A 20,069-nucleotide genomic window follows, 5' to 3' on the forward strand; every position below is an offset into this window, starting at 1 on the left:
GTCTTCCTTGAGGATAGGCCGAAATGTCCCTGAGCCATAGGTCTCAACCATGGGCTCAGACAGGAGCTTTGCCACTCTCTTCGGGACACGTTGGCAGCTGGCCTTCCTCACCCCATGTGCTGCCTGCGCAGTAGGAGGTGGGCAGAACACGGTGCCACGCTTGCACACCAGGCGTGGCTTGGGCTCCTGTAGATTTGTTGACCCTTGGGTCTAAAGTCAGCTTCCCAGGCCCACCTCCAGTTCACCCAGTGAGAGCCCAGCCCCCACCTCCCCCACCTATGCCAAGGGACTGCTGAGCCCTGTGTGCCCGGAAACAAGAACCGGGCTTTAGGGTGAAGCTCAAATAACCTCCCTCTCTGCTTTGGTTCTTCTCATTTGGGGTAGGAAAGAGGCAGCTCAGGGACAGGGCTGTGTGACCTGAGGTGAGTCACTCCCCTGATGGACCTCAGCTTCCTCAGGACTAAATGTGAAACGGGACAACAGTGGGTCAGGACTGCCTGTCACCACTTGAGCCAGTTAAGCAGAGACAGGGTTGAAACGTGTGTGAGTGTTTATTCCGATATTGCGGGCAGTAAGGGTCATCCGCAAAAATCTGCTCTGCAAACCCCCCCCCCCCCCCAATAAGCCAGCTGCTTCTGCTGGGTAGAAGGACAAACATTACATGGGAAAGCAGGAGTTGCAGGCATGGGGAAGTGGGCAAGGTGGGCTGGGGGGTTGCAAAGGGCGAGCGCCTCCGGGATTCCACTGTTTGGGGAACTGGGCGGTTAATCTTTCCATGACAATGAAGAGAAGAAGGGACCACATAGCAAGGGTAATTCCCATGTTCCGGGGCTACAACTCCCAGCCAGGTTGGAAAGTGCTTTTTCTAATTAGAACAGATCACAGTTAACAGAACATGATTAATATTTCTTACAACTACAGCTAACAAGCACAGTCAACACAGCATGATCAACATCTCTGCCCCTAACAAATGGGACAGCTTCCCTCTGCCTCCAGCAGGGCCAGCTCCCTGGTACAGCTCCCTTCCCTCGGCCCCTCTGCAGCCTCAGTTGCCACACCCTACCTCACAGCCTGGGTCCCTGCCAGCCTGGCACTTCCCAAAGCTCCGCAGCAGGGGAATCATCGACCCACTTCTTTGCCCTCTCACCACCAGTTGGTGAAGCCCCCCCAGAGTCTTCTGCCACCACCTCACCCCCCCAGATCCCTGGGGCTCCCCTCCTCTACCCCAGCACCAGACCTCTCCCCAGACCTCTTTCCAGAGGTCACAGAGGACTCGACAAGACCAAATTTGTGAAGTCAGCAGCATTGGCTGTGGCTAGTCAGCCTCATCTTTCCAATTTTTATGTCCGTGCTCACCCCCACCCCCCGCCAAACACAAGTTCCCGTGGTCATTCAACAGATTTTTGTGGAGCACAAACAACATGCCAAGTATTACTCTGTACAGGAGGCAAAATTGTGAATGAGGCAGAAGTTTCTGGTTGTAACAACCTAGGGAGCCTCCGGAAGTAGCAGCCTGTTTTCCTGCTGGCTGAGAGGGTCCCCAGCAGTGTGCCAGCACTCCCAAATGTTCCCTTCTAGTCCTACCACCTGCCTGGCACACCTCCAGGACACGGCTGCAGATGGGAACATTCCAGGATGTGTTGCTGCCCCACTTTTTGTGGGGAGGGAGTGGGCTACTGTTGGAGGACGTGGTGTGGGAACCAGGGCTCAGTACTGAGGTGCCTGCTGTCCTAGAACCTTCCAGATTGCTCAGTTAGACCAAGGGACCACAGGACCCTCGGGTTTCCCTGCCCCAGGGTGGCCTGGGGGGTGCTCATGCCAACATGCACTGCAGATTCCTAAGGAGGGTAGAGGGCCCAAGTCAGGGTGGCCACGTCCCCTGAGGAGAACAGAGATGTGCATGGGTGTTTGGGACACCTGGGCTCCATCCTGCTCCAGACTGGCCCATGGTCCCTTCCAGCCTCTGTTCTGGCTACCCGGCCATAGACCCGGCACTAGCATGGCAGGCAGAACATGGGGCTTGGTGGCAATGCAGCCCCCCCTCTCCTGAGACCTGTGACCCCAGGCTTGTGTTGGAAGCCCCCACTGTGAAAGGCCAATCTGAAGTTCAAGTGTTCTGCTCCTGAATGGTGGGGTGAGACCCCCCCACACACACTCCACCCCTGCTGCTCCTGGCTCCCAGTGAAGCAGATGCTGGCCGGGGAGACGGACCAGGGCAGCAGCTCCCCAACAGTTACACGCTCGCTGACCTTCCTCCCCTCCCCATGAGGGACTGCCCTGTTATCAGCTGGCCGTGATGCTGCCCAGAAATGCCTGCCTGGGCAGCCAGGGCCAGAGCAAACATGGCCCTAGGAATCCTGAAAGCGGGCAGTCTGCATATTTCCTGTAATTTGCTCCAGAGCAGCTAGGCTCGAGCAGGTGGGCACAGCTGACAGGGAGATGGACCCCCCGCCCCCGCCACACACACCAGAACCGGCTTCTGAGTACAGGGTCACCAGGCAGGATTTCAGAGGGCAGCCTCCAGACTGCTCCACCCTGGCTGCTATACTAAATCATGAACACTCCTGCTGTTGGGGGCTGGGGTGAGGGGTGAGCACCAGGCACGGGGGGCACAGATTCCTGGAGTGCTAAGAAGAGGGTCTGACACAGGCAGGCAGCCCCTACGGCGAGAGCAGGAAGGTGTTCCACATGGGGCTGGAGGGAGGGCTCACTCGGCCTCTGACGACAGTTTCCCTTCACACACACCTTCTCAGGGGCAGTGAAGGTCTCTCCCCAGGGCCCAGGCTCAGGCCCAGGCCAAGGGCCCGCCAAGTGCAAGGACCTCCACATGCCACTCTGTCCTCCCCGGTGCCTCTAGCCACCTCCGCTGCCCTGCACCCTGCTCTGAATGCCCATCCTTCAGCCCCCCCTGGCATGGATGTCCCTGGCCTGGGCTCACCCACCAGGGCTTTAAACACAGGAGGGTGGGCAGACACTGGTCTTATGAAGGCTCCAGGATGGGCTTTGCCCTCTGCCCCCTTCGCAGGGGAGGAGCCTGGGCCAGCGAGGGTGTGAAGGATGGAGGGCGAGGAAGGTGCCCCAGTGCAGTGCCCTGGCCCCACTCGGCTTGGCCCAGCCTTTCCTCTTCCGACAGTAGTGATAACGTAAGAAACATTCAAACCTGTGAAGAATTTTTGTGAGTTTATTTGAGCCAAACTGTCAAGTGCCGAGAAGCAGAATCTCAACATTTGAGATAATGCTCCGGAGAATGGCAGTTTTGCACCTTGCTTTATAGATTACAATCAAAGGAGGAGACAAAAGTGGGGTACATGAAATTCATTGGTGATAGATTAGGGAGGTGGGAGAAAGCAAAGGGGGGAACCTCTGGGATTGCATAAAAAGTAAGATGATAGTTCTTTCACATAGATGGGTATAGGATAGTTAACAGTCAACAGTTAACAAGATATCAACAAGAGGATTCTTGGTCTCTGCCTTGGTGCTTTGAGGGCCCAGAAAAAGGGAAACTTACTTTGTTTTGCAAAGGCATATGTTAATCTGGTGTGTTATCTCAGATGCAAAAGACAACAGACAGGCTTAGTTAAGGGCCTAGAGGGATGGGGGCCCTTTCAACTGTGTACTGCTGGAGTTCTCACAGGGTAGTTCCCAGGGCCTGGAGTTGCTCTGTCAGGCTCCCGTCTCCCACTTGATGTAGGTCTCCCAGGATGCTCCTTAAACTTGAGGGAGGCCTTCCATATACTAACTCAAAAGGGGAAAAGCCTAACTTTCCAGGGGCGCAACGGGTACGTAGCAGGGCCAAGGGCAGTAGATCGACCCAGGAGAGTGGTTTCTTGGCTGTATTTGGCTAATGTTTCCTTAAGGGTACGGTTCATGCGCTCTACTTTCCCTGAGCTCTGAGGCCAACATGCCGTGTGGAGTTTCCATGATACGCCGAGGGCCTTCGACAGGGTCTGGATGATTTCAGCCACGAAGGCCGGTCCGTTGTCACTGTGGATGCTCAACGGCAGGCTGAACCTAGGGATGACCTCCCCTAGGAGGGCCTTCTTGACTTCTCTGCTTCTTTTAGTCCTGGTGGGAAATGCTTTGGCCCATCCCCAGTATGTGCAAACTAAAACCAGGAGGTACTTGTACCTGCGGCTGGGCAGGACCTCCGTGAAATCTCTCTCTAGGTCCTCAAAAGGAGCGTTTCCTGTTCCCTGGGCTCCAGGAGAGGGCCCAGGCATGGAATGCGCGTTGTTCCTGGCACAGGTGGCGCACCGTTCCCCTCCTGCTCGGCACAGCGCCGGCAGGTGGCTGATGTAATACTGTTTTTTCAGAAGGGCCTCCAGGGCAGTTTTCCCAAGATGAGTGAGCTGATGGTACTCAGATACCAGGGGAGGCCCGGGGGTTGCCGGGACTGTGATGCGGCTATGCGGTAGTCGCCACCAGTCTGCACTGTGAGGGTAGCCCCTTCTTCCTTGGCCCGTTTAGTCTCCTCGGGGGTGTACTTAGGCTGATGGGAATCTTTTACTGGGGCAAGGACCGGAGTTGGGTTTGGATGGGACGGTTCCTTCTGGGCGGCTGCTTTTGCGGCTCGTCTGCTAAGCGGTTTCCCTGCGCAATGAGGTCAATTCCTTTCTGGTGTCCTTTGCAGTGGAGAATGGCTACTTCCCTTGGGAGTCAAATAGCTTCTAGTAGTTTTAAGATTTCTGCTTTATTCTTAATAGTTTTTCCCGCTGTTGTGAGGAGGCCTCTTTCCTTGTAGATGACCCCATGTATATGGACTGCGGCAAATGCGTAGTGTGAGTCAGTGTAGATGTTAACCCACCTGCCCTTGCCAAGGGTTAGGGCCTGGATCAGAGCTTGCAGTTCAGCCCTCTGTGCTGACCACCCGGCGGGCAAGGCCTTTGCTTCTAAGATCTGTTCAGACGTGGTTACTGCATACCGGGCCTTGCAGACGCCTTCCTGGAGATAGCTGCTGCCATCACAAAGCAGTGTTAGCTCCGGGTTTTGGATGGCCTGGTCCCACAGTTCCGGGCGACTCACAGACTTCATCAGTTACCTCTGTGCAGTTATGATCCCGTTCGCCTTCCTCTGTGGGGAGGAAGGTGGCCGGGTTTACAGTCTCCAGGGTGATGCGGGGGTTCTCGCAGAGTAACCCCTGATATTGAGCTAGGCGGGAGTTTGAGAGGAGCCGGTGCCCTTGGCTGTTCATGAGCGACACGACCGAGTGTGACACCTTGATATTCAGTTCCTGTCCCAGGGTGAGTTTGTCAGCTTCCTTGATGAGGACGGTAGTAGCTAGGGCGCGGAGACGGGCCATCCAGCGGCTACTGAGTCCAGTTTCTTAGACAGGTATGCAGTGGGCCTTTGCCAAGGGCTGACAGGCTGTGTGAGTACCCCAGAGCTATCTTGTCCTCTTCGGAGACGAACAGGTTGAATGGTTTCTCACTGTCAGGCAGTCCCAACGCAGGGGCTTGTCCAAGGGCTGATTCGATGCCCCGGATGCCTCCTCTGCCTCCTCTGTCCAACACAGAGGACTCCGATCGGGACCGGCTAAGGCGGCATAAAGGGGTCTCGCTATTGCCGAGAAGCCCGGAATCCAGATCTGTCAAACCCCGCAGCCGCTAGGAACTCTCGAAGGCGTCACTCCGTCTGAGTCGCGGCAGCGAGGTGATCATCTTTCTTTCGGGTCCTAGGGCCCAGCGGTCTTGTGAAAGGAGGAACCCGAGGTACTGGACTTGCCGTTGGCAGATCTGGGCCTTCCTTCTTCCATGAGATGCGATACCCAGCTTCTGACAGTGATTTGAGGAGGGCCCGCGTTCCTGCCATGCAATTTTCCTTGGTTTCCCTGGCGAGGAGTAGGTCGTCCACGTAAGGGCTAAGTCAGCGGCTAGAGCCTCCCCGAACAGGGTGGCTGAGTTCTTAAAACCCTGTAGTAACCGGGTCCAGGTCGGTGGCACCTGTCTTCCCGTGTCTGGGTCTGTCCATTCAAAGGCGAATACGGGCTGGCTCTGGGGTGCGAGCCGAAGGCAGAAGAAGGCACCCTTTAGGTCTAGGCAGGTGAACCACGCGGCGGTCCCAGGGACCTGGCTGAGGAGGGTGTCTGGGTTTGGAACCACTGGGTGCAAGGAGACAGTTACTTTGTTGATGGCCCCGAGGTCCTGCACTGGCCGGTATCCACCCCCGGGTTTCTTGACAGGCAGCAGGGGAGTGTTCCAAGTCGACTGGCATTCAACCAGGATACCAGAGTCCCTGAGCTTGACTAGGTGGCCTCGGATACCCAGGTGTGCCTCTCGGGGGATGGGATAGTGCCTTTGCCTCTGCGGGCGAGCTCCGGGTGTTAGCTCAGCTACCACTGGGGCCCCGTGGAGGGCGAGTCCAGCAGGGTCATCTTCAGCCCCGACGAGAGGAAATTCTGCCCGGAACCCGGGGGGGTTCGCTCTGTTCTGGAGTGCTGAACAGCCTCCACTCTTCCTCTCTTGGGGTGACGACTGCCATATGAGGGGTGTGGAGTCTTCGCTACCGGGGTGTAGCTGCAGGGTGGTAGCCCCTCCTGGTCCAAAGGTGATCTGGGCCCCTAGTTTAGAGAGGAGGTCTTGGCCGAGGAGAGGGATGGGGCATTTGGGCATGTGCAGGGACTCACGCCGCACCCGATGGCCCCTGAGCTCACACAGCGAGCTTGGCAGAAGGATTTCTGGATGGCCCGGTCCCCGGTCACTCCAAGTATTGTGGCTGCCCTCCTCCCCGGGGGCCCACAGGTGTACTGACTACCGAGTGTTCTGCTCCGGGGTCTACCATAAAAGTCACATTTTGGCCCCTGACATTCACCCTGACCGTGGGCTCGTGGGGGCCAAGGAATATCGAGCCCGGTCCCCTTCAGTCAGAGTCTATGCCGGCTAACCCAACAAGGTTGCCTGTGGCTCCCCTTGATATTTGCTAGGTTTCCCAGGTTTCCCTTTATTGGGACACTCATTGTTCCAGTGCCCAGCCTCCTTGCAGTAGGCACACTGCTCTGCCGCCAGTGGGGTCCGTCAATTTCCCCCTGTGGCGGGCGAGTCTCCTTTGCCCTCTGGATCCCTCCTCCCTGCGGGCCGCTGCTAGGAGGCTGACCTTCTTCATCATCTTGTCAGCCTCCCGCTTGGCAGCGGCTTCTCTGTTCATGTAGACTGTTGGCTATTTCTATCAATTGGGTGATATTCCTGCCGGCGAAACCCTCCTGTTTCTGGAGTTTTCTCTGAATGTCAGGGGCGGCCTATGCCACAAAGGCAGTGTTGACCATTTGCTGGCTTTCTGGTGCCTCGGGTCAAAGGGCGTGTGCATCCTGTATGCCTCGCAGAGCTGCTCATAATAGTCCCCAGGGGGTTCCTGTGGCTGCTGCGTTGCTGAGGAGACTTTGGCCATGTTCATTGGTTTTTTGGCCCCCCTCGAATTCCACGGAGGACTGCCTCCTGGTAGCGCCGGATGTCGCCCTGGCCTTCCTGAGTGGTGAAGTCCCAGTTGGGGCACTCCTCGGGGCCGCCCTTAGGGCCCAGCCTGCTGGATCATTCGCCTCTGCGGGGGCGTTATCTTCTAGCCATTGACGGGCCCCCCCATAATCCGACGCCTCTCCTCCGTGTTGAACAGGGTACGGAGGAGCTGCTGGCAATCTTGCCAGGGTGGCCGGTGTGTCTGGAAGGGGGATTCCATGAGGTCTGTCGTGGCCTGCGGCTTCTCAGAATACGGCGGGTGTTACGCTTCCAATCGAGGAGGCCAGTGGTGGAGAAGGGCTGATGTCCTCCCATGTTCCCGTGCATGGTGTCGGATACAGACACAGGGTGGGGGAGTCCGCGGAGGGACCTTTCAGATGCCGTCCGTCTGCTGCCTCGCGGCAACTTGGGCCAGCCTTGACTAAGGTGCACCCGTATAGTCCCCAGGACTGGTCAGCCGAAGCTGAGTCACTGTTATGTCGTTACGGCCGACTCCAGATGCGGATTGGGGCCCACTCAGATCCCGTGGCTAGCGCCGTGGGATCATAGACACATTTCACTCTCACAGTCATTCAGAGGTTATTACATTCCCTCCCTGGTTAACCCTACCTGGGGACCACCGAGGTCCTTGGGAGGGGATCAGGCTCCCCTTCTGCCCTTTTGGGAGGCCTGACTCGGTTGGGGCCCTGGGGCCTTACTGTGTCTGATGCCCTGGTCCTGGTCCTGGTCCTGTCCCTCCTCGCTGCCTCGAATCCGGTGGGGACTGCGGTACAAGGCCGAGTGGAGGCAGCCGGATCGGAGACTGCAAATCAGGTCAGGGCGCCCCTTCCCCTCTGTGACTCCTCCTTGTCGCCTGCCACCCCGCACTCCTACCCAAACCGGTGGCTGCAAGGGGCCAGCGCCTGGGAACCAAAAATGTTGCGGAACCAGAGACGTTCACCTTACGGAAAGACCAAGTGGCACTTGGAGGCTCGGGGCTCAGACATTGGACTTGGACTCCTCTGGGCCCGCCGGCGTAAAATAAACCTGAACCCTGGGCCTCCAAGTGCCGCCTGGTCTTTCCGTAAGGTGAACGTCTCCGGTTCCGCAGCAAAGGATTCACTGAGCGAACAGGAATGCGCCTCCCTGAGATGGCCGCTCTCATAGGGACTCTGCTGTGAACCATCCCTGGGCAGTCCCAGAGCAGACTGTCTGCAACCTCTCCCGCACCGCCACCTGTCATGACCAGTGGGGACTGAGGCCAGAGGGTCAGTGGGTTGCCTGCCAAAATAGTGGGGTACCTGTAATGATAGGGGGCACCTGTCACAATATGGGGTGGACCTGTTACGATAATCTGGGCATCAGCACCAGGAAATACCTGATCACTCAGGGACACTTTGTGCCTGGAAGGCTTTTTAATTGTGACTAGTTGTCCATCACAAGTTTATGAGGCGAGGTTTGTATTTCCGTTTCACGGGACAGATGAGGAAAGTGAAGCCAAGGACATGGAGTGATTTGCCTCGGAGCTGCCTGTCGAGATATGGGATGCCTGCTGTGATGGGGAGCGCCTGTCTTGATAGTGGGTGACCTGTTTTTGGAGTCAAAGCCACCCACTCCCTCCATTAAACCCACTAGGCTGTCTCCGCCTCAGGCCTGGCTCCTGCGGGGCGTGGGGCTTTCCAGAGATTTGGGGACTATCCACAAAGGAAGAGTTTCAGGTAGCTGACGGTGTGTGTGCTGGAGCCCATGGCCACTCTGTCCACTTGGGTGGGGAACAGAGCAGAGTGGATCAAGAGCCTGGCAAGCCATCCCACCCAGCAACCAGGTCCTAGGGGAAAGCACCCCCCACCTTCCCAGGTCTTCCCCCTAGGTGCTCTGGACCTCTCCTGCACATGTGCCTGAAACCTGCAGGAAACCACTATTTTATCCCCTCCTAACAGGCAACTGGGGTGCGGCATGTCTTCCTGGGTCCCACAGGCACATCTGTACGACCTGAAGCCCATCCTGGACCAACAGCTGTCTGGGCCTGGCTGCTGTCTGAGAGGGGTGCAGGGCTCTGCAGTGGGCTCACCCAGGGCACCTCCACCTGCCACCCTCTTAGCTGCCCACACAGGCCCCTTCGTGCTCCTGCAGAAAGCCTTCCGCTGGGAGGTGGAACAAAGTTCCTAAGCCCCGGCAGGCAGGCAGGCCTGAGCTGGGAGGGGAGCAGCTGGGGGAGAGGCTCTTCCCAGGGCTCCCTCCCCCTCTGCTCACCAACAACAACCCACCATCCTCCCCCTCTCTTTTGTTCAAATGAGAGAATTTGGGGGAACCAGAAAAAATATGGGGTTTATTTTCAAAACTGGAATCGATTATAATTGGGGTTAGTTCAATATTCCCAGCATGCTGGAGCCCAGTTCTACAGAGTCCTTGCCAAGCAAAGAGGAGGAGCTGGGAGGCTCTGTGGGAGGTTTGGGCCAGAGAACAGGAGAGGAGGGGGCTGCTGTGAATAAATAACAGCGAACAGCATCAGTCTGCTCCCATCTTAGCTCCACCACTAGCTGTGTGACCTTGGGCAAGTTTCTGACGTCTCTGTGCCTCAGTTTCCTCATATATAAAACAAGGATTAGAACAGAACCCAAGGCAGAGTGAGAGCATGCCGTGGGAGGGCCCGTGTACAAGATCTCGTTCCCTGTCACGCACCCTCCTCATCGCCACCTGCTCAGTGCCGAACAGTGGGCTCCACGGCGCTGGGAGAACTGCCCCGGTGGACCCAGCCCTGACCCGCCTTCCTGCCCTGCTTGGTGACTGTTCCCCTTGAGACTCCTCTCCTCAGGGTGAGGCTGGTTCCTTGGGTGCCCGCCCCTGCTGCCAGCTGTCCAACTGAGGCGATGGTCACAGCCTTAAATGATAAAATGTTTGTGAGGAGCCTTGGGATTTGTCCACCTTCCTTCACCTTGGATCATGGCGCCTCCTCCCCAGGAAAATGACGTCGCCCGCAGCGGGCTAGGGCTGCGGCTGGGCCTGGGCGCGCTGTCTCCGGGCACTGTGGTTCTGGCCAGGTCTGCGCCCTGCATGCGCTGGGGCCACGGCACCGCCCGGCTCACCTGGTGGCCGCTCGGGTGGGAGCAGGCGGCCTGGGCAGACGGACCTGCTCCTGTCCTCAGCCCGTGCACATGCCCCTTGGTGCCTGTGGCAAAGGAGAAGAATGTGGCGAGGAGCCATGAAGGGCTGACCTGACACCCTTAGGTGGCCCAGCACCAGTGCAGGGGGGCCTCACGTTCTCCTTTTTGCCCTTAGGGGTCTAACGTGATGGAAGAGCAGGATCTGCGGGAGATCGGCATCAGTGACCCGCAGCACCGCCGGAAGTTGCTCCAGGCTGCACGGTCCCTGCCCAAGGTGCCTGTCCACAGCTCTGCAGCCTTGGCCTTTGCCAGAGCCAGGGCCATCTCCCTATACCCCCTGGGCCCAAAGTAGGGAAAGAGCTTGGCTCTGGGCATGCAGATCACTCTGGGATGTCTGCCCTCATCCCGGGGGTCCCAGAGGACAACAGAGTTCCATTTACTTCACCAAGTCCTGAGGTCCCAGAGAGCCCGCAGAGCACAAGGGACAGTGAGGACTGGTCCAGCCTCAGGAGGGGGCCGCAGGCATCTACCGGGTGTGCGCTTGGTGCCCACAGGCTTGGCCTCTGGAACCCCTTCGGGGTCTCTCCTGAATCACACGAGACCAGGCCAGCCTGTGCTGACCCCTGGCATCTTTCCCTGGGGGGCCAGAGGCTGGTAGAGCTGAGCCTCTCCTCGACTATGCTGGCACTGAGACCAGTGTCCCCTTGTCCCTTCCACTTGCCCAGAGCTCAGGAAGCATAAACAAGTCCCAACAGTGAGGCAAATGCCTGTGTCACAGACAGTTTTCTTGTCCCACCAGGTCCATGACCTCTGCAAACCCTCCCTCCACCTAGCCTTAATGGGGCCACCATCCCCAGACCCGGGATCCTCTGGTGTTCTCCAGATGGGGAACCTGAGACCAGAGCCACAGTAGAAAGAGCTGTCAAAGGGAGGGACTTGAGGGAGGGAGGCAAGGACACAGGGCCCCTCTGTGGCCTCGGAAGCTGTCCCATACCTACGCCAGCTGTGGTCTCTGGTGTGACTGTGTGAGCTGGCCTAGGTCTCCATGGTCCCCAGGGACCTTGTTCCAGGAGTGCTGAGATGTCAGTCCCGGCCTTCCTCCTCGCCCCACAGGTGAAGGCCCTGGGCTACGACGGGAACAGCCCCCCATCGGTGCCCTCCTGGCTGGACTCCCTGGGCCTGCAGGACTATGTCCACTCCTTCCTGTCCAGTGGCTACAGCTCCATCGACACTGTGAAGAACCTCTGGGAGCTGGAGCTCGTCAATGTGAGTGCAGCCAGGCCTGAGCATGTGCTGTCCTGGGCTGCCGGCCTGGAGGGGGGGTTCTGCCAGAGGGGGTGGCCCCGTGGGGCCAGTCACCACCTGACTGCTGCTTTCCCCTCCCCACGCAGGTCCTAAAGGTTCACCTGCTCGGCCATCGCAAGCGTATCATTGCCTCCCTCGCAGACAGGCCCTATGAGGAGCCACCCCAGAAGCCCCCAAGGTTTTCCCAGCTGAGAGTGAGTTTGGGAGGGATGGAGAGGGTTGTGTGCGGTATTTGTATTTTTAAGAATTGAGGGGAATTCTTAGGAATTTTTCAGAGAGGGCGTGACCTCAGTGGAGGTGCAGAGGATCCCTCCCTTCTTGCTGTCGGGGCCACGTCTCGTCTTGGCCCACGTCAAGGGGAGCAGTTGTTTGGCTGGTTATCTGTCAATCACATGCCTACCATCTAAAGAATAAATAGGAAGCGCATGCTGGGAAAGGCAGGAAAGCAAGCATCGAATCCCCATGGCTGGGCGAGGAGCCTTTTCTGACAGTGTGACACGAGCCTGAGCCTGACACAAAGCTTGGAATACACGGTGACCTGGGTCCCCACCCCAACTCTTCTGAAGGAGGACTCCTGTGGCAGGCAGGGTGGTTGAGAGCCTGTGACTCAGAACCTCACAGGTGCTTTGTTGCTCCAGCCAGGTAACCCCTGGCTTAAGAGCAGGTTAGACCTGCAGGCCCAGGGTGCCTGTCTCCCCGCCTCAGGGCTGAGCTGCTCATGGGCAGAGTGGGTGTGAGCAGTGGGGGCCCCAAGGGTCTCACCAAGTGGGCACTGCTCTGTCCTCTCCCGGACATGGGGGGCCAGCCGCCCGGAGCCTCGCTGTCCAGCTGGAAGCCGAGGGCCCTGGTTCCTATCCTCTGAGAGGGGCTCAGTGCCAGTGGGCGTCTTCGTTTTCTCCACTGGCCCAGGATGGATCTGACAGATAATTTATCTGATAACAGAAAGCACTTCCCAGCCCTATAACGCCCCTTTTCCTGTGCAGTTCCAGGCCAGGGGGCATGCTGGTGAGCTGGGGGGCTCAGGGTGGCTGCTTGCCCACAGGACAGGGCTTCCCGGCTCTGCAAGGATTTGGTTGCTGTGACTGCCCAGGCTGGGCCAACAAGCCATTTGTCTGGTACCTCCCAGCCTGTGCCTGTCTCGTGCCTGTGCTGCCCAGGAGGCCTGAGCAGCCCAGGACTGGCCCACACCTTCAGCCTCGGCCCTGGCCTGCTGGCTCTGAGTTTCACCTGGACTTCTCCTTACTGCAGTGCCAAGACTTGCTCTCCCAGACGTCGTCCCCCCTGAGCCAGAATGACTCGTGTACCGCACGGTCTGCTGACCTGCTGCTGCCTCCTGGGGACACAGGCAGAAGGCGACATGACAGTGTCTCTGACCCCACGGCACCCTCTCGAGTGGAGCGCTTCAGAATCCAGGTGGGTCAGGAGGGGTGCTGCAGGCAGGGATTCCCCCGTTCCTCTGGGCAAGACAGGGCCTCCTGCCCCAGCCCCGTGCCGAGCACTGCTGAGCTGGCCTCAGGAGCAGAAAGACACCAGCCTCCTCCCAGCATTCCCCACCCAGCTGCCTGTGCCAGCCATCGAGCCCCCAAGCTCCCATTGCTGCGAGTCAAGAGGCGCTTCTGCTGTCCCTGCCAGGCCTCCCTGTGTCTCTTGTGGCCTGGACCTCCCTCCTCAGAACCGCCGCTCAGGCCACCATCCTTCAGCTTCTCCGGCTCTTGCCCTGTCTTGGCCCCATTCGTCCTTACCCTGCCCATTCCCCAGAACTTTCTGTCCCCCCAACTCCACCCCCTGCTGTTCCACCTGCCCAGCAAAACTGCAGCCCGGCTCTGGCTCAGCTCTTCCTGCTATTTCTGTTGCCCAGTGTGGACGCAGCTGCCAGCCTCCCCTCCACTGTGTTCACACCCTCGCACACTCCCTGGGCCACCCCACAGCCCTTGTCATTGCTCACCGGAGCTGCCCTCCAGATTGGGGGTGCCCTCATCGCCCTCGGGGTGAACTTTAGCATCTCTCCTTTTCCCCTCAACTTGTGCTTTTCATTTCTGGCCTCTGGGCATTTCCCTACCTTTCCACAGTCATAATCATGGCCGTGTTTTTACAAGACTTTTAAAAGAATGTCGCCTGGCCATTCACATTGCTCTAGATGGAGAGACTTTGCACGTTGCTGGGAATGGGAGTCGCAAATACTTCCTGGGTCTTCCCCCTCCCCCCTATACCAGTGCCCTAGGTAGGGCCCCATTATCCACCACAGGGACTGCAGTGGCCTGTCCACCCACCCCGTCCCACTGCTGCCCCGACACTCACTACACTGCATCCCTGGCGTGGGCGCCTCAGTGACTCTCCCACCCCGGGGCCAGAGCCAGGGGCTTCGGCGGCGACGAAGCGTCCGGGAATCGGGCTCCTGCTCCCGTGCTTCTTGCCTCGTGCCACCCCACACAGACGTGTTTTCCCTCTGTGGTGTCGGTCATTTCCCGTCTCCATTAAGATGCATCGCAGACCCCGCAGAGCCTTCGTGACGGAGCCTGCTTTCAGTGTCTTAGGTCCCTGCTCCTCCGCCTTTCCTCCGGCCAATAGGCCACACTCTGGACAGCGCCTTTGCTTGGCTGTCTGCTCCTGCCATCCCACCCGCCCTTGACCTCGAGGTGGCCGCCTTCCTCACCCTTGGGTGTGCTGGAGCCAGGCAGGGAGCCCGTGAGCTCTTCTGGAGGGGTGTGCGGGGCAGACCTGTGACCCTGCGTGTTCTGCAGGAAGAGCACCGAGAGGCCAAGCTGACCCTTCGGCCGCCCAGCCTTGCCGCCCCCTACGCCCCTGTGCAGAGTTGGCAACACCGGCCAGAAAAGCTCATCTTCGAGTCCTGTGGTTATGAAGCCAATGTGAGTTGTCCCTGCCCTCCCAGCCCAGCCAGCCCCCCTGGTTCCTGCCCCCCACGCCCACCCACACTCCACACCCCACCAGCTTAGGGCTCCTCAGACACTCCTAGCACCTGTTGGGTGGGGCCTCCCAGCCGGCATGGGGGCAGGGAATCTTTGGAAGAGGGGACCGGTCACCTCTGCGTGATAATGCAGGAAACTTCCTAAGCCTGGCCATTGCTCACTCCACAGTACCTGGGCTCCATGTTGATCAAAGACCTTCGAGGAACAGAATCCACACAAGACGCCTGTGCCAAGATGCGGGTAGGTTATCTTCGTGGGGTGAAGGGCTGGCGAGGATGGAAGGCAGCAAGTGGGGTGCCGGCTGCAGCTACCTGGGCCTTACATGAAGGTGGGGGTGGGAGGGTGGCTGGCCATTGTGGGATCCAAGAGGCTTGGCCCTGGAAGGGACATTCACGGGGCCCCCCATTTCCTACAGAAATCCACTGAGCACATGAAGAAGATACCCACCATCATCCTGTCCATCACGTACAAAGGCGTCAAGTTCATCGATGCCTCCAACAAGGTGGGAGGGGCCTTCTCCCTGTCCCTCTTCCCCCGCCAGCTGGGAGTCGTCCCTGGGTACCCTCAGCCCTTCTGTTCCTCTCCATTCCCACCCAGCCCATGCTTGTTCCTCATGCACCCACACGTCCTGATCCGGGCCGGGCACTAGCGACCACCCCTGCACATTTCCCAGCATGGGCGCCCCTGCCCACTCACCAGGTCATAGGCCTGTAATGCTGAGTCTCCTAATGAGCAAAGTCCTCCCCGTGCTGAGCAGCCGCCCTGCTGGTGCCCTTCCCTCCCTGCCCCCGCCCTAGAAGGCAGAGGGGCTGGAGCTGGTGACTGAATATTTACTCCATCAGCTGCCATGGTCAAGGGTGGAGACCCCAGACCTAAATCAGCAAGATTAGAAATTGCTCCCCCACCCCCCACCAATAAATTAGACAAGGAAGTGGTGTTTGGCTGACCCCCTGGGCTGGGACAGAGAAAGGTGGCGATGGTCAGGGGCTGAGGTGCGCCCGCAGGGACAGTGTTTCTAGAATTCCAGACCCACTTTCCTTGGCAGAACATCATCGCGGAGCACGAGATCCGGAACATTTCCTGTGCGGCCCAGGACCCAGAAGACCTCTGCACCTTCGCCTACATCACCAAGGACCTGCAGACGGGCCACCACTACTGCCATGTTTTCAGCACGGTGGACGTGGTGAGTAGTCCCGCTGCTGGGAGGGCCGGATCGAGACGGCCTCAGTGCTGTGCTACCCTGGCACCTGGTGGGCTCCTAGCAAACGTTTGGTTCATGAGTGAAGCCCCAGCAGCTGTCTGGTCTGACCCACTCTGTACAGCAGTGAGACTGAACCTCAGAGGATAGTGGCTTGTCCCGAGCTCTGGTGACAGAGGCTCTCGTACTTCTGACGAGAGTGCGTTAGTCAGTCACGGCCTTTGTCTCCCCTAGGCTGCTTGTCCGCCGCCACCCTACTTCCCCAGCCCTGCAGCTGGGCATCTCCCTGAAGCGCCCTCTGCCTCCCTTGTCAGGGCAGCGAGGCCCCCCTGGCAGGAGGTTTTCTTCCCCCAGAGTCCTGCGTGTTCTGGGCACAGGTGCTGGGCTGAGGGGAGGTGCCCACAGGCGTGGGACAAGGCCCCAGGCTGCTTCCTCACCCGACTCTCGTCCAGGTCCCTGTTGCTAGTTCCTAAATCTATAGCTTCTGAAGCAGGTGGCCAGGCAGCCCCAGCCCCAGAGCCTCCGCGCCGGCTCTGCCTGGCAGCAGGCTCCTCATCTGTAAAGGGGATGTAATGTCACCAACCTTGTGGGGTTGTTTTGAAGATGGAATGAAGAACCCACCCAGCCCTTGTTGTTCTTGGCACTTACTTTGTTACTTTTCCCATGTCAGTTCTATGACACATCTGTGTGCTCCTGAGGTCACTAGGCCCTGTGAAATCACAGAGTAAAAACCAGGGTTTGCGGGGACAGGGCACTAGGACACAACACTCAGAAACTTCATCAGCAGTATGTTGAGAAAGAGATGGGAACTGAATTAAAACCCTAGCCCGTTTTATTCAAATTAAACTGCTAGGAAGTACACAGATACCACAGTAACCACTGTACTCCCCCTGAGAAGGGCCTGAGGTTGGCTGTGGAAATGTGGCCGAGGGAGAGGGGGGAGCAGAAGACTAGAAGAGAAACGGGCGGAGGCCGGGGACAGCAGCACAGTCCCGACGGCAGGACAGGAGCCCAGGCCCTGGGAGGGTGCAGCCTGCGAGCCGAGCCAGGAGGTGGAGCCGTGGACAGCTGAGGCCGCACACGTGGGTGTGTGCATGGCACACGGTCCTGCCGTGTGCCCGTTTCTGAGTTCAGGTGACCCGGGTCAGCCAGGTGCAGGTTTGCATTCACCTAGTGTTTCTCCCCAAGGAAGCGACGTGTGAGGAAATAAAATGATGTTAGGCTCAGGTTGTTCCCTAATATGTCGGGTGCTCTGGGACAGGAACAAGTGTTCCTGCAGAAACGCCTGTGCTCTGTGCCCACCAGGCCTGTGCCCGGGGGGAGGCCAGGTAGCTCCCCTTCGATCTGCTGAGCTGTGCTGTTTCCTCCCAGACCTTGACCTACGAGATCATCCTGACGCTGGGGCAGGCGTTCGAGGTGGCCTACCAGCTGGCCCTGCAGGCCCAGAGGTCCAGGCCGGCAGGAGCCGCTGCCGCCGAGACGATGGAGATGAAATCTTCCAAACCGGTGCCTAAGCCTCGTGCTGGCGTGAGGAAGTCAGCAGTACGTGCCCCCGTCACCGAGACTCCCCTTGCCCCGGGCTCTCGGGTCTCCCGCGCTTCGGGCAGCTGGCCCCTCAGGAGACCGCCCGTCCATCAGGCTCCCGCTCAGTGCTCACCGGGCAGGCAGCCCCTAAGTGAGCGGACAGTGGTCCAGCCCGGGCAGCCTGCTCACCAGGCGCGCCAGGGCCCGGCCACCGCGGGGCTGCAGAGTGCGGCCCGGGCGAGCCCTGTAACGTCACGTGTCTGTCTGCTTTGCTTCGCGCCCCAGGTGCCGCTGCCCCCCGATAGTCGCTGTTGTTACTGTCACACCTGCACCACCCATCGTCCTTCCTACCTACCGCTGCCGTCTGTTAGTCCCGGAGTCAAGGTCTTTGCATCTCCTGTGTCTGTGTATCTTCCTAGAGCGACCGTGAGCTTCCTGTGACTTGTGGCCTCCCTGCCTACGTGGCATCTCCTTTCCTGAGCCGCCTCCCACCCTCCCTGTCTGTGCTTTAGCCCTTGTTCTGTGTGTCCTCCCTCAGAGGTCTGGGGTGCCAGCTGTGGTCTTGCCCGGGGTGAGCTCTCTGGCCCCACCGGAGGGGACCGGAGGGTTGGAGTTTCCAAACCCCTCTCCCTCCTGCCACAGCTCTGGGGCTCAGAGCATGATGCTGAGGCAGGGCAAGGCCCCTGTGGGCAAACGGCTCTGAGAATTCCCTCGGATAAGCTGCCCATTCTGAGGCCCAGCGGTGGCCCTCCCACAATGACCCAGGGAGGGAGTCACTTCTGCCGCCTCCTGCCCCCCCTCAGTGGGGCTGCTCTTTGGACTTCCCTCCTGGCAGGCCTTGCGTCTGCCACGCTCCACATCCCTCCCAGGCTTCTAGCATCAGATTCCAGGGGGAGTTGCTTGAGAAGCCTCGGGCTGAGCGGGCAGCTGGGTGGTCGTCACCCAGATCTTAGAAAGCTAGTCTGACCTTGGTCTGTCTTTGAGATGCCCGGGCAGGGGGGTGGGAGGGACAGCTGGGCCCTGCTGCCCCTGGGCCCTGGCGCAACGCTCCATCTGACTCTTCCCTTCTTCCTTGGCAGCTGGAACCGCCAGATGTGGACCCAGATGCCCAGTCCCATGCCAGTGTCTCCTGGGTTGTGGACCCCAAACCAGACTCTAAGAGGAGCCTCAGCACCAAGTATGAGACCACTATCTTCTAACCACCCACTCCCTGTCTCCAGTAGTCTCACTGTGCCTTGCCACCTGGTCTTTCTGCTCTTCTCAACTCTCCTTCCAGCTGCTGACACAGGCCCTGCCCCGGGACCTCTGCTCCTGGGCAGTAGCTGCAGACACTGCACACTCACAGCTGGTACCACCACCGGACACTGTGAACCCCCTGGGCGAGGACAGCTTGGGGGGGTGAGTTGCCTTTGAGGCGAGTGCCAGTAGGGCTAAGGGCTGCTGTGCCCCAGAAGCCTCAGCGGCAGGCACTGTGAATCCTGAGGGTGGGGACGGTCTCTGAGCAGAGTCCCAGCAGCCCGTGATAGCTCTCATTGGGCTGGGCCCTCTGCTGTCTTCTGTGCTGAGCCACGTCTGGGGTCACTGCTAACAGCTCTCTGTTTGCACCTTTCTTGACACAACCAACCACTGTGACCACCTGGTGCCAGAATCCCCATGCACTCTGCTCAGTTGGCCTGCGGCCCTGTCTCTCTCCCATGTCCCCCCGTGAAACCCTGAGCTCAGTGATATCACCGGACCAGGGTCAGACTGCTTTCTGTGAGGGCCAAAGTCCGTGCCAGGTCCTGGGGCAGATGCCCAACTCCAGAGCTGAGCGTCTGAACACTGCAGGCTGGCCTCACTCAACAGGTCCCAGTCCGGGTGGGTCTTCCACTCCCAGGAAGGGGATGGCATGTGCGGTCGGCCCCCCTATCTTGGCCAGTGAGTCACAGGCTGGCCTGGAGTCTAGCTCAGCAAGCAGGAAGGCCTCCCTGTAGGACCCAGCAAGAGGGAGCCTGCACCCTGCACACATGGTGCCCGTCTTCCCTCCCCGAACCAAGCTGCTCGAGGGTAGGGACCTGGACCGAGCAGCTTCTATTGTCCCCCAGGAGCTTTCTAACACTTTCTGACACTTGTCCACAGTGCAGGGATCAAAGGTAGTCAGCCATCATCCGGTCCCTTCTCTGCTCAGGGGCTGTGCAGTCTGTCACCACAAAGGCCAGCAGCCACAATCTCAGAGTCGAGCTCTGAAGACGCCCTGCACGTGCTCTGCAGTGGCCAGTCCCCAGGGCGGCGGGAGACGGGAAGAGCAGCCCGTTAGGGAGCAGTGCAGGCACAGCGCAGTCCGGCAGAAAAGCCCCGTGACAGCAGCTACTTCGGGATTGACACCCACGTTGGTAAACCACGTGGTCCTCCCGCCTGCCTGCCTGCCCCGTGCCTTCCCGGGCAGACGCGCTGAGCCAGAGGTGACAGTGGGCCCTCGGGGAGGCTGTGAGGGACCATCTGCTCTGCTGCCTGTTCCCTTTCCGCTTCCTCTTCCCTTTCCGTGTCCTCCACCTGTGCAGGCCCCTTGGTTAACCCTTTCCTCCCCCCGTTGTGTTTGCTTCTGCCA

At 59.1% G+C, this 20,069-nt stretch overlaps 1 protein-coding gene across 6 annotated transcripts in view; it reads left to right on the top strand.

The window, feature by feature from the left end:
- Positions 1 to 20,069, top strand: part of ANKS1A (ankyrin repeat and sterile alpha motif domain containing 1A) — a gene marked incomplete at its 5' end in the record, with an annotated part of 177,108 nt that overhangs the window by 154,398 nt on the left and 2,641 nt on the right. The window contains 11 exons of one of the 6 annotated variants that reach the window (XM_081139616.1): positions 10,704 to 10,802; positions 11,642 to 11,794; positions 11,920 to 12,027; positions 13,082 to 13,246; positions 14,575 to 14,700; positions 14,929 to 15,000; positions 15,176 to 15,262; positions 15,806 to 15,943; positions 17,330 to 17,500; positions 17,768 to 17,866; positions 18,562 to 18,659. In XM_081139616.1, coding sequence (XP_080995742.1) covers positions 10,704 to 10,802; positions 11,642 to 11,794; positions 11,920 to 12,027; positions 13,082 to 13,246; positions 14,575 to 14,700; positions 14,929 to 15,000; positions 15,176 to 15,262; positions 15,806 to 15,943; positions 17,330 to 17,500; positions 17,768 to 17,866; positions 18,562 to 18,659 — 1,316 coding nt within the window. Of the gene's footprint in view, positions 1 to 10,703; positions 10,803 to 11,641; positions 11,795 to 11,919; positions 12,028 to 13,081; positions 13,247 to 14,574; positions 14,701 to 14,928; positions 15,001 to 15,175; positions 15,263 to 15,805; positions 15,944 to 17,329; positions 17,501 to 17,767; positions 17,867 to 18,561; positions 20,055 to 20,069 lie in introns of those variants that run through there. The other 5 variants (XM_081139619.1, XM_081139615.1, XM_081139618.1 and 2 more) reach the window with 5 other exon arrangements.

Source organism: Miniopterus schreibersii (genome assembly GCF_964146895.1).
Source record: "Miniopterus schreibersii genome assembly, chromosome: 6".
In the NCBI taxonomy this organism is placed as follows: Eukaryota; Metazoa; Chordata; class Mammalia; order Chiroptera; family Miniopteridae; genus Miniopterus; species Miniopterus schreibersii.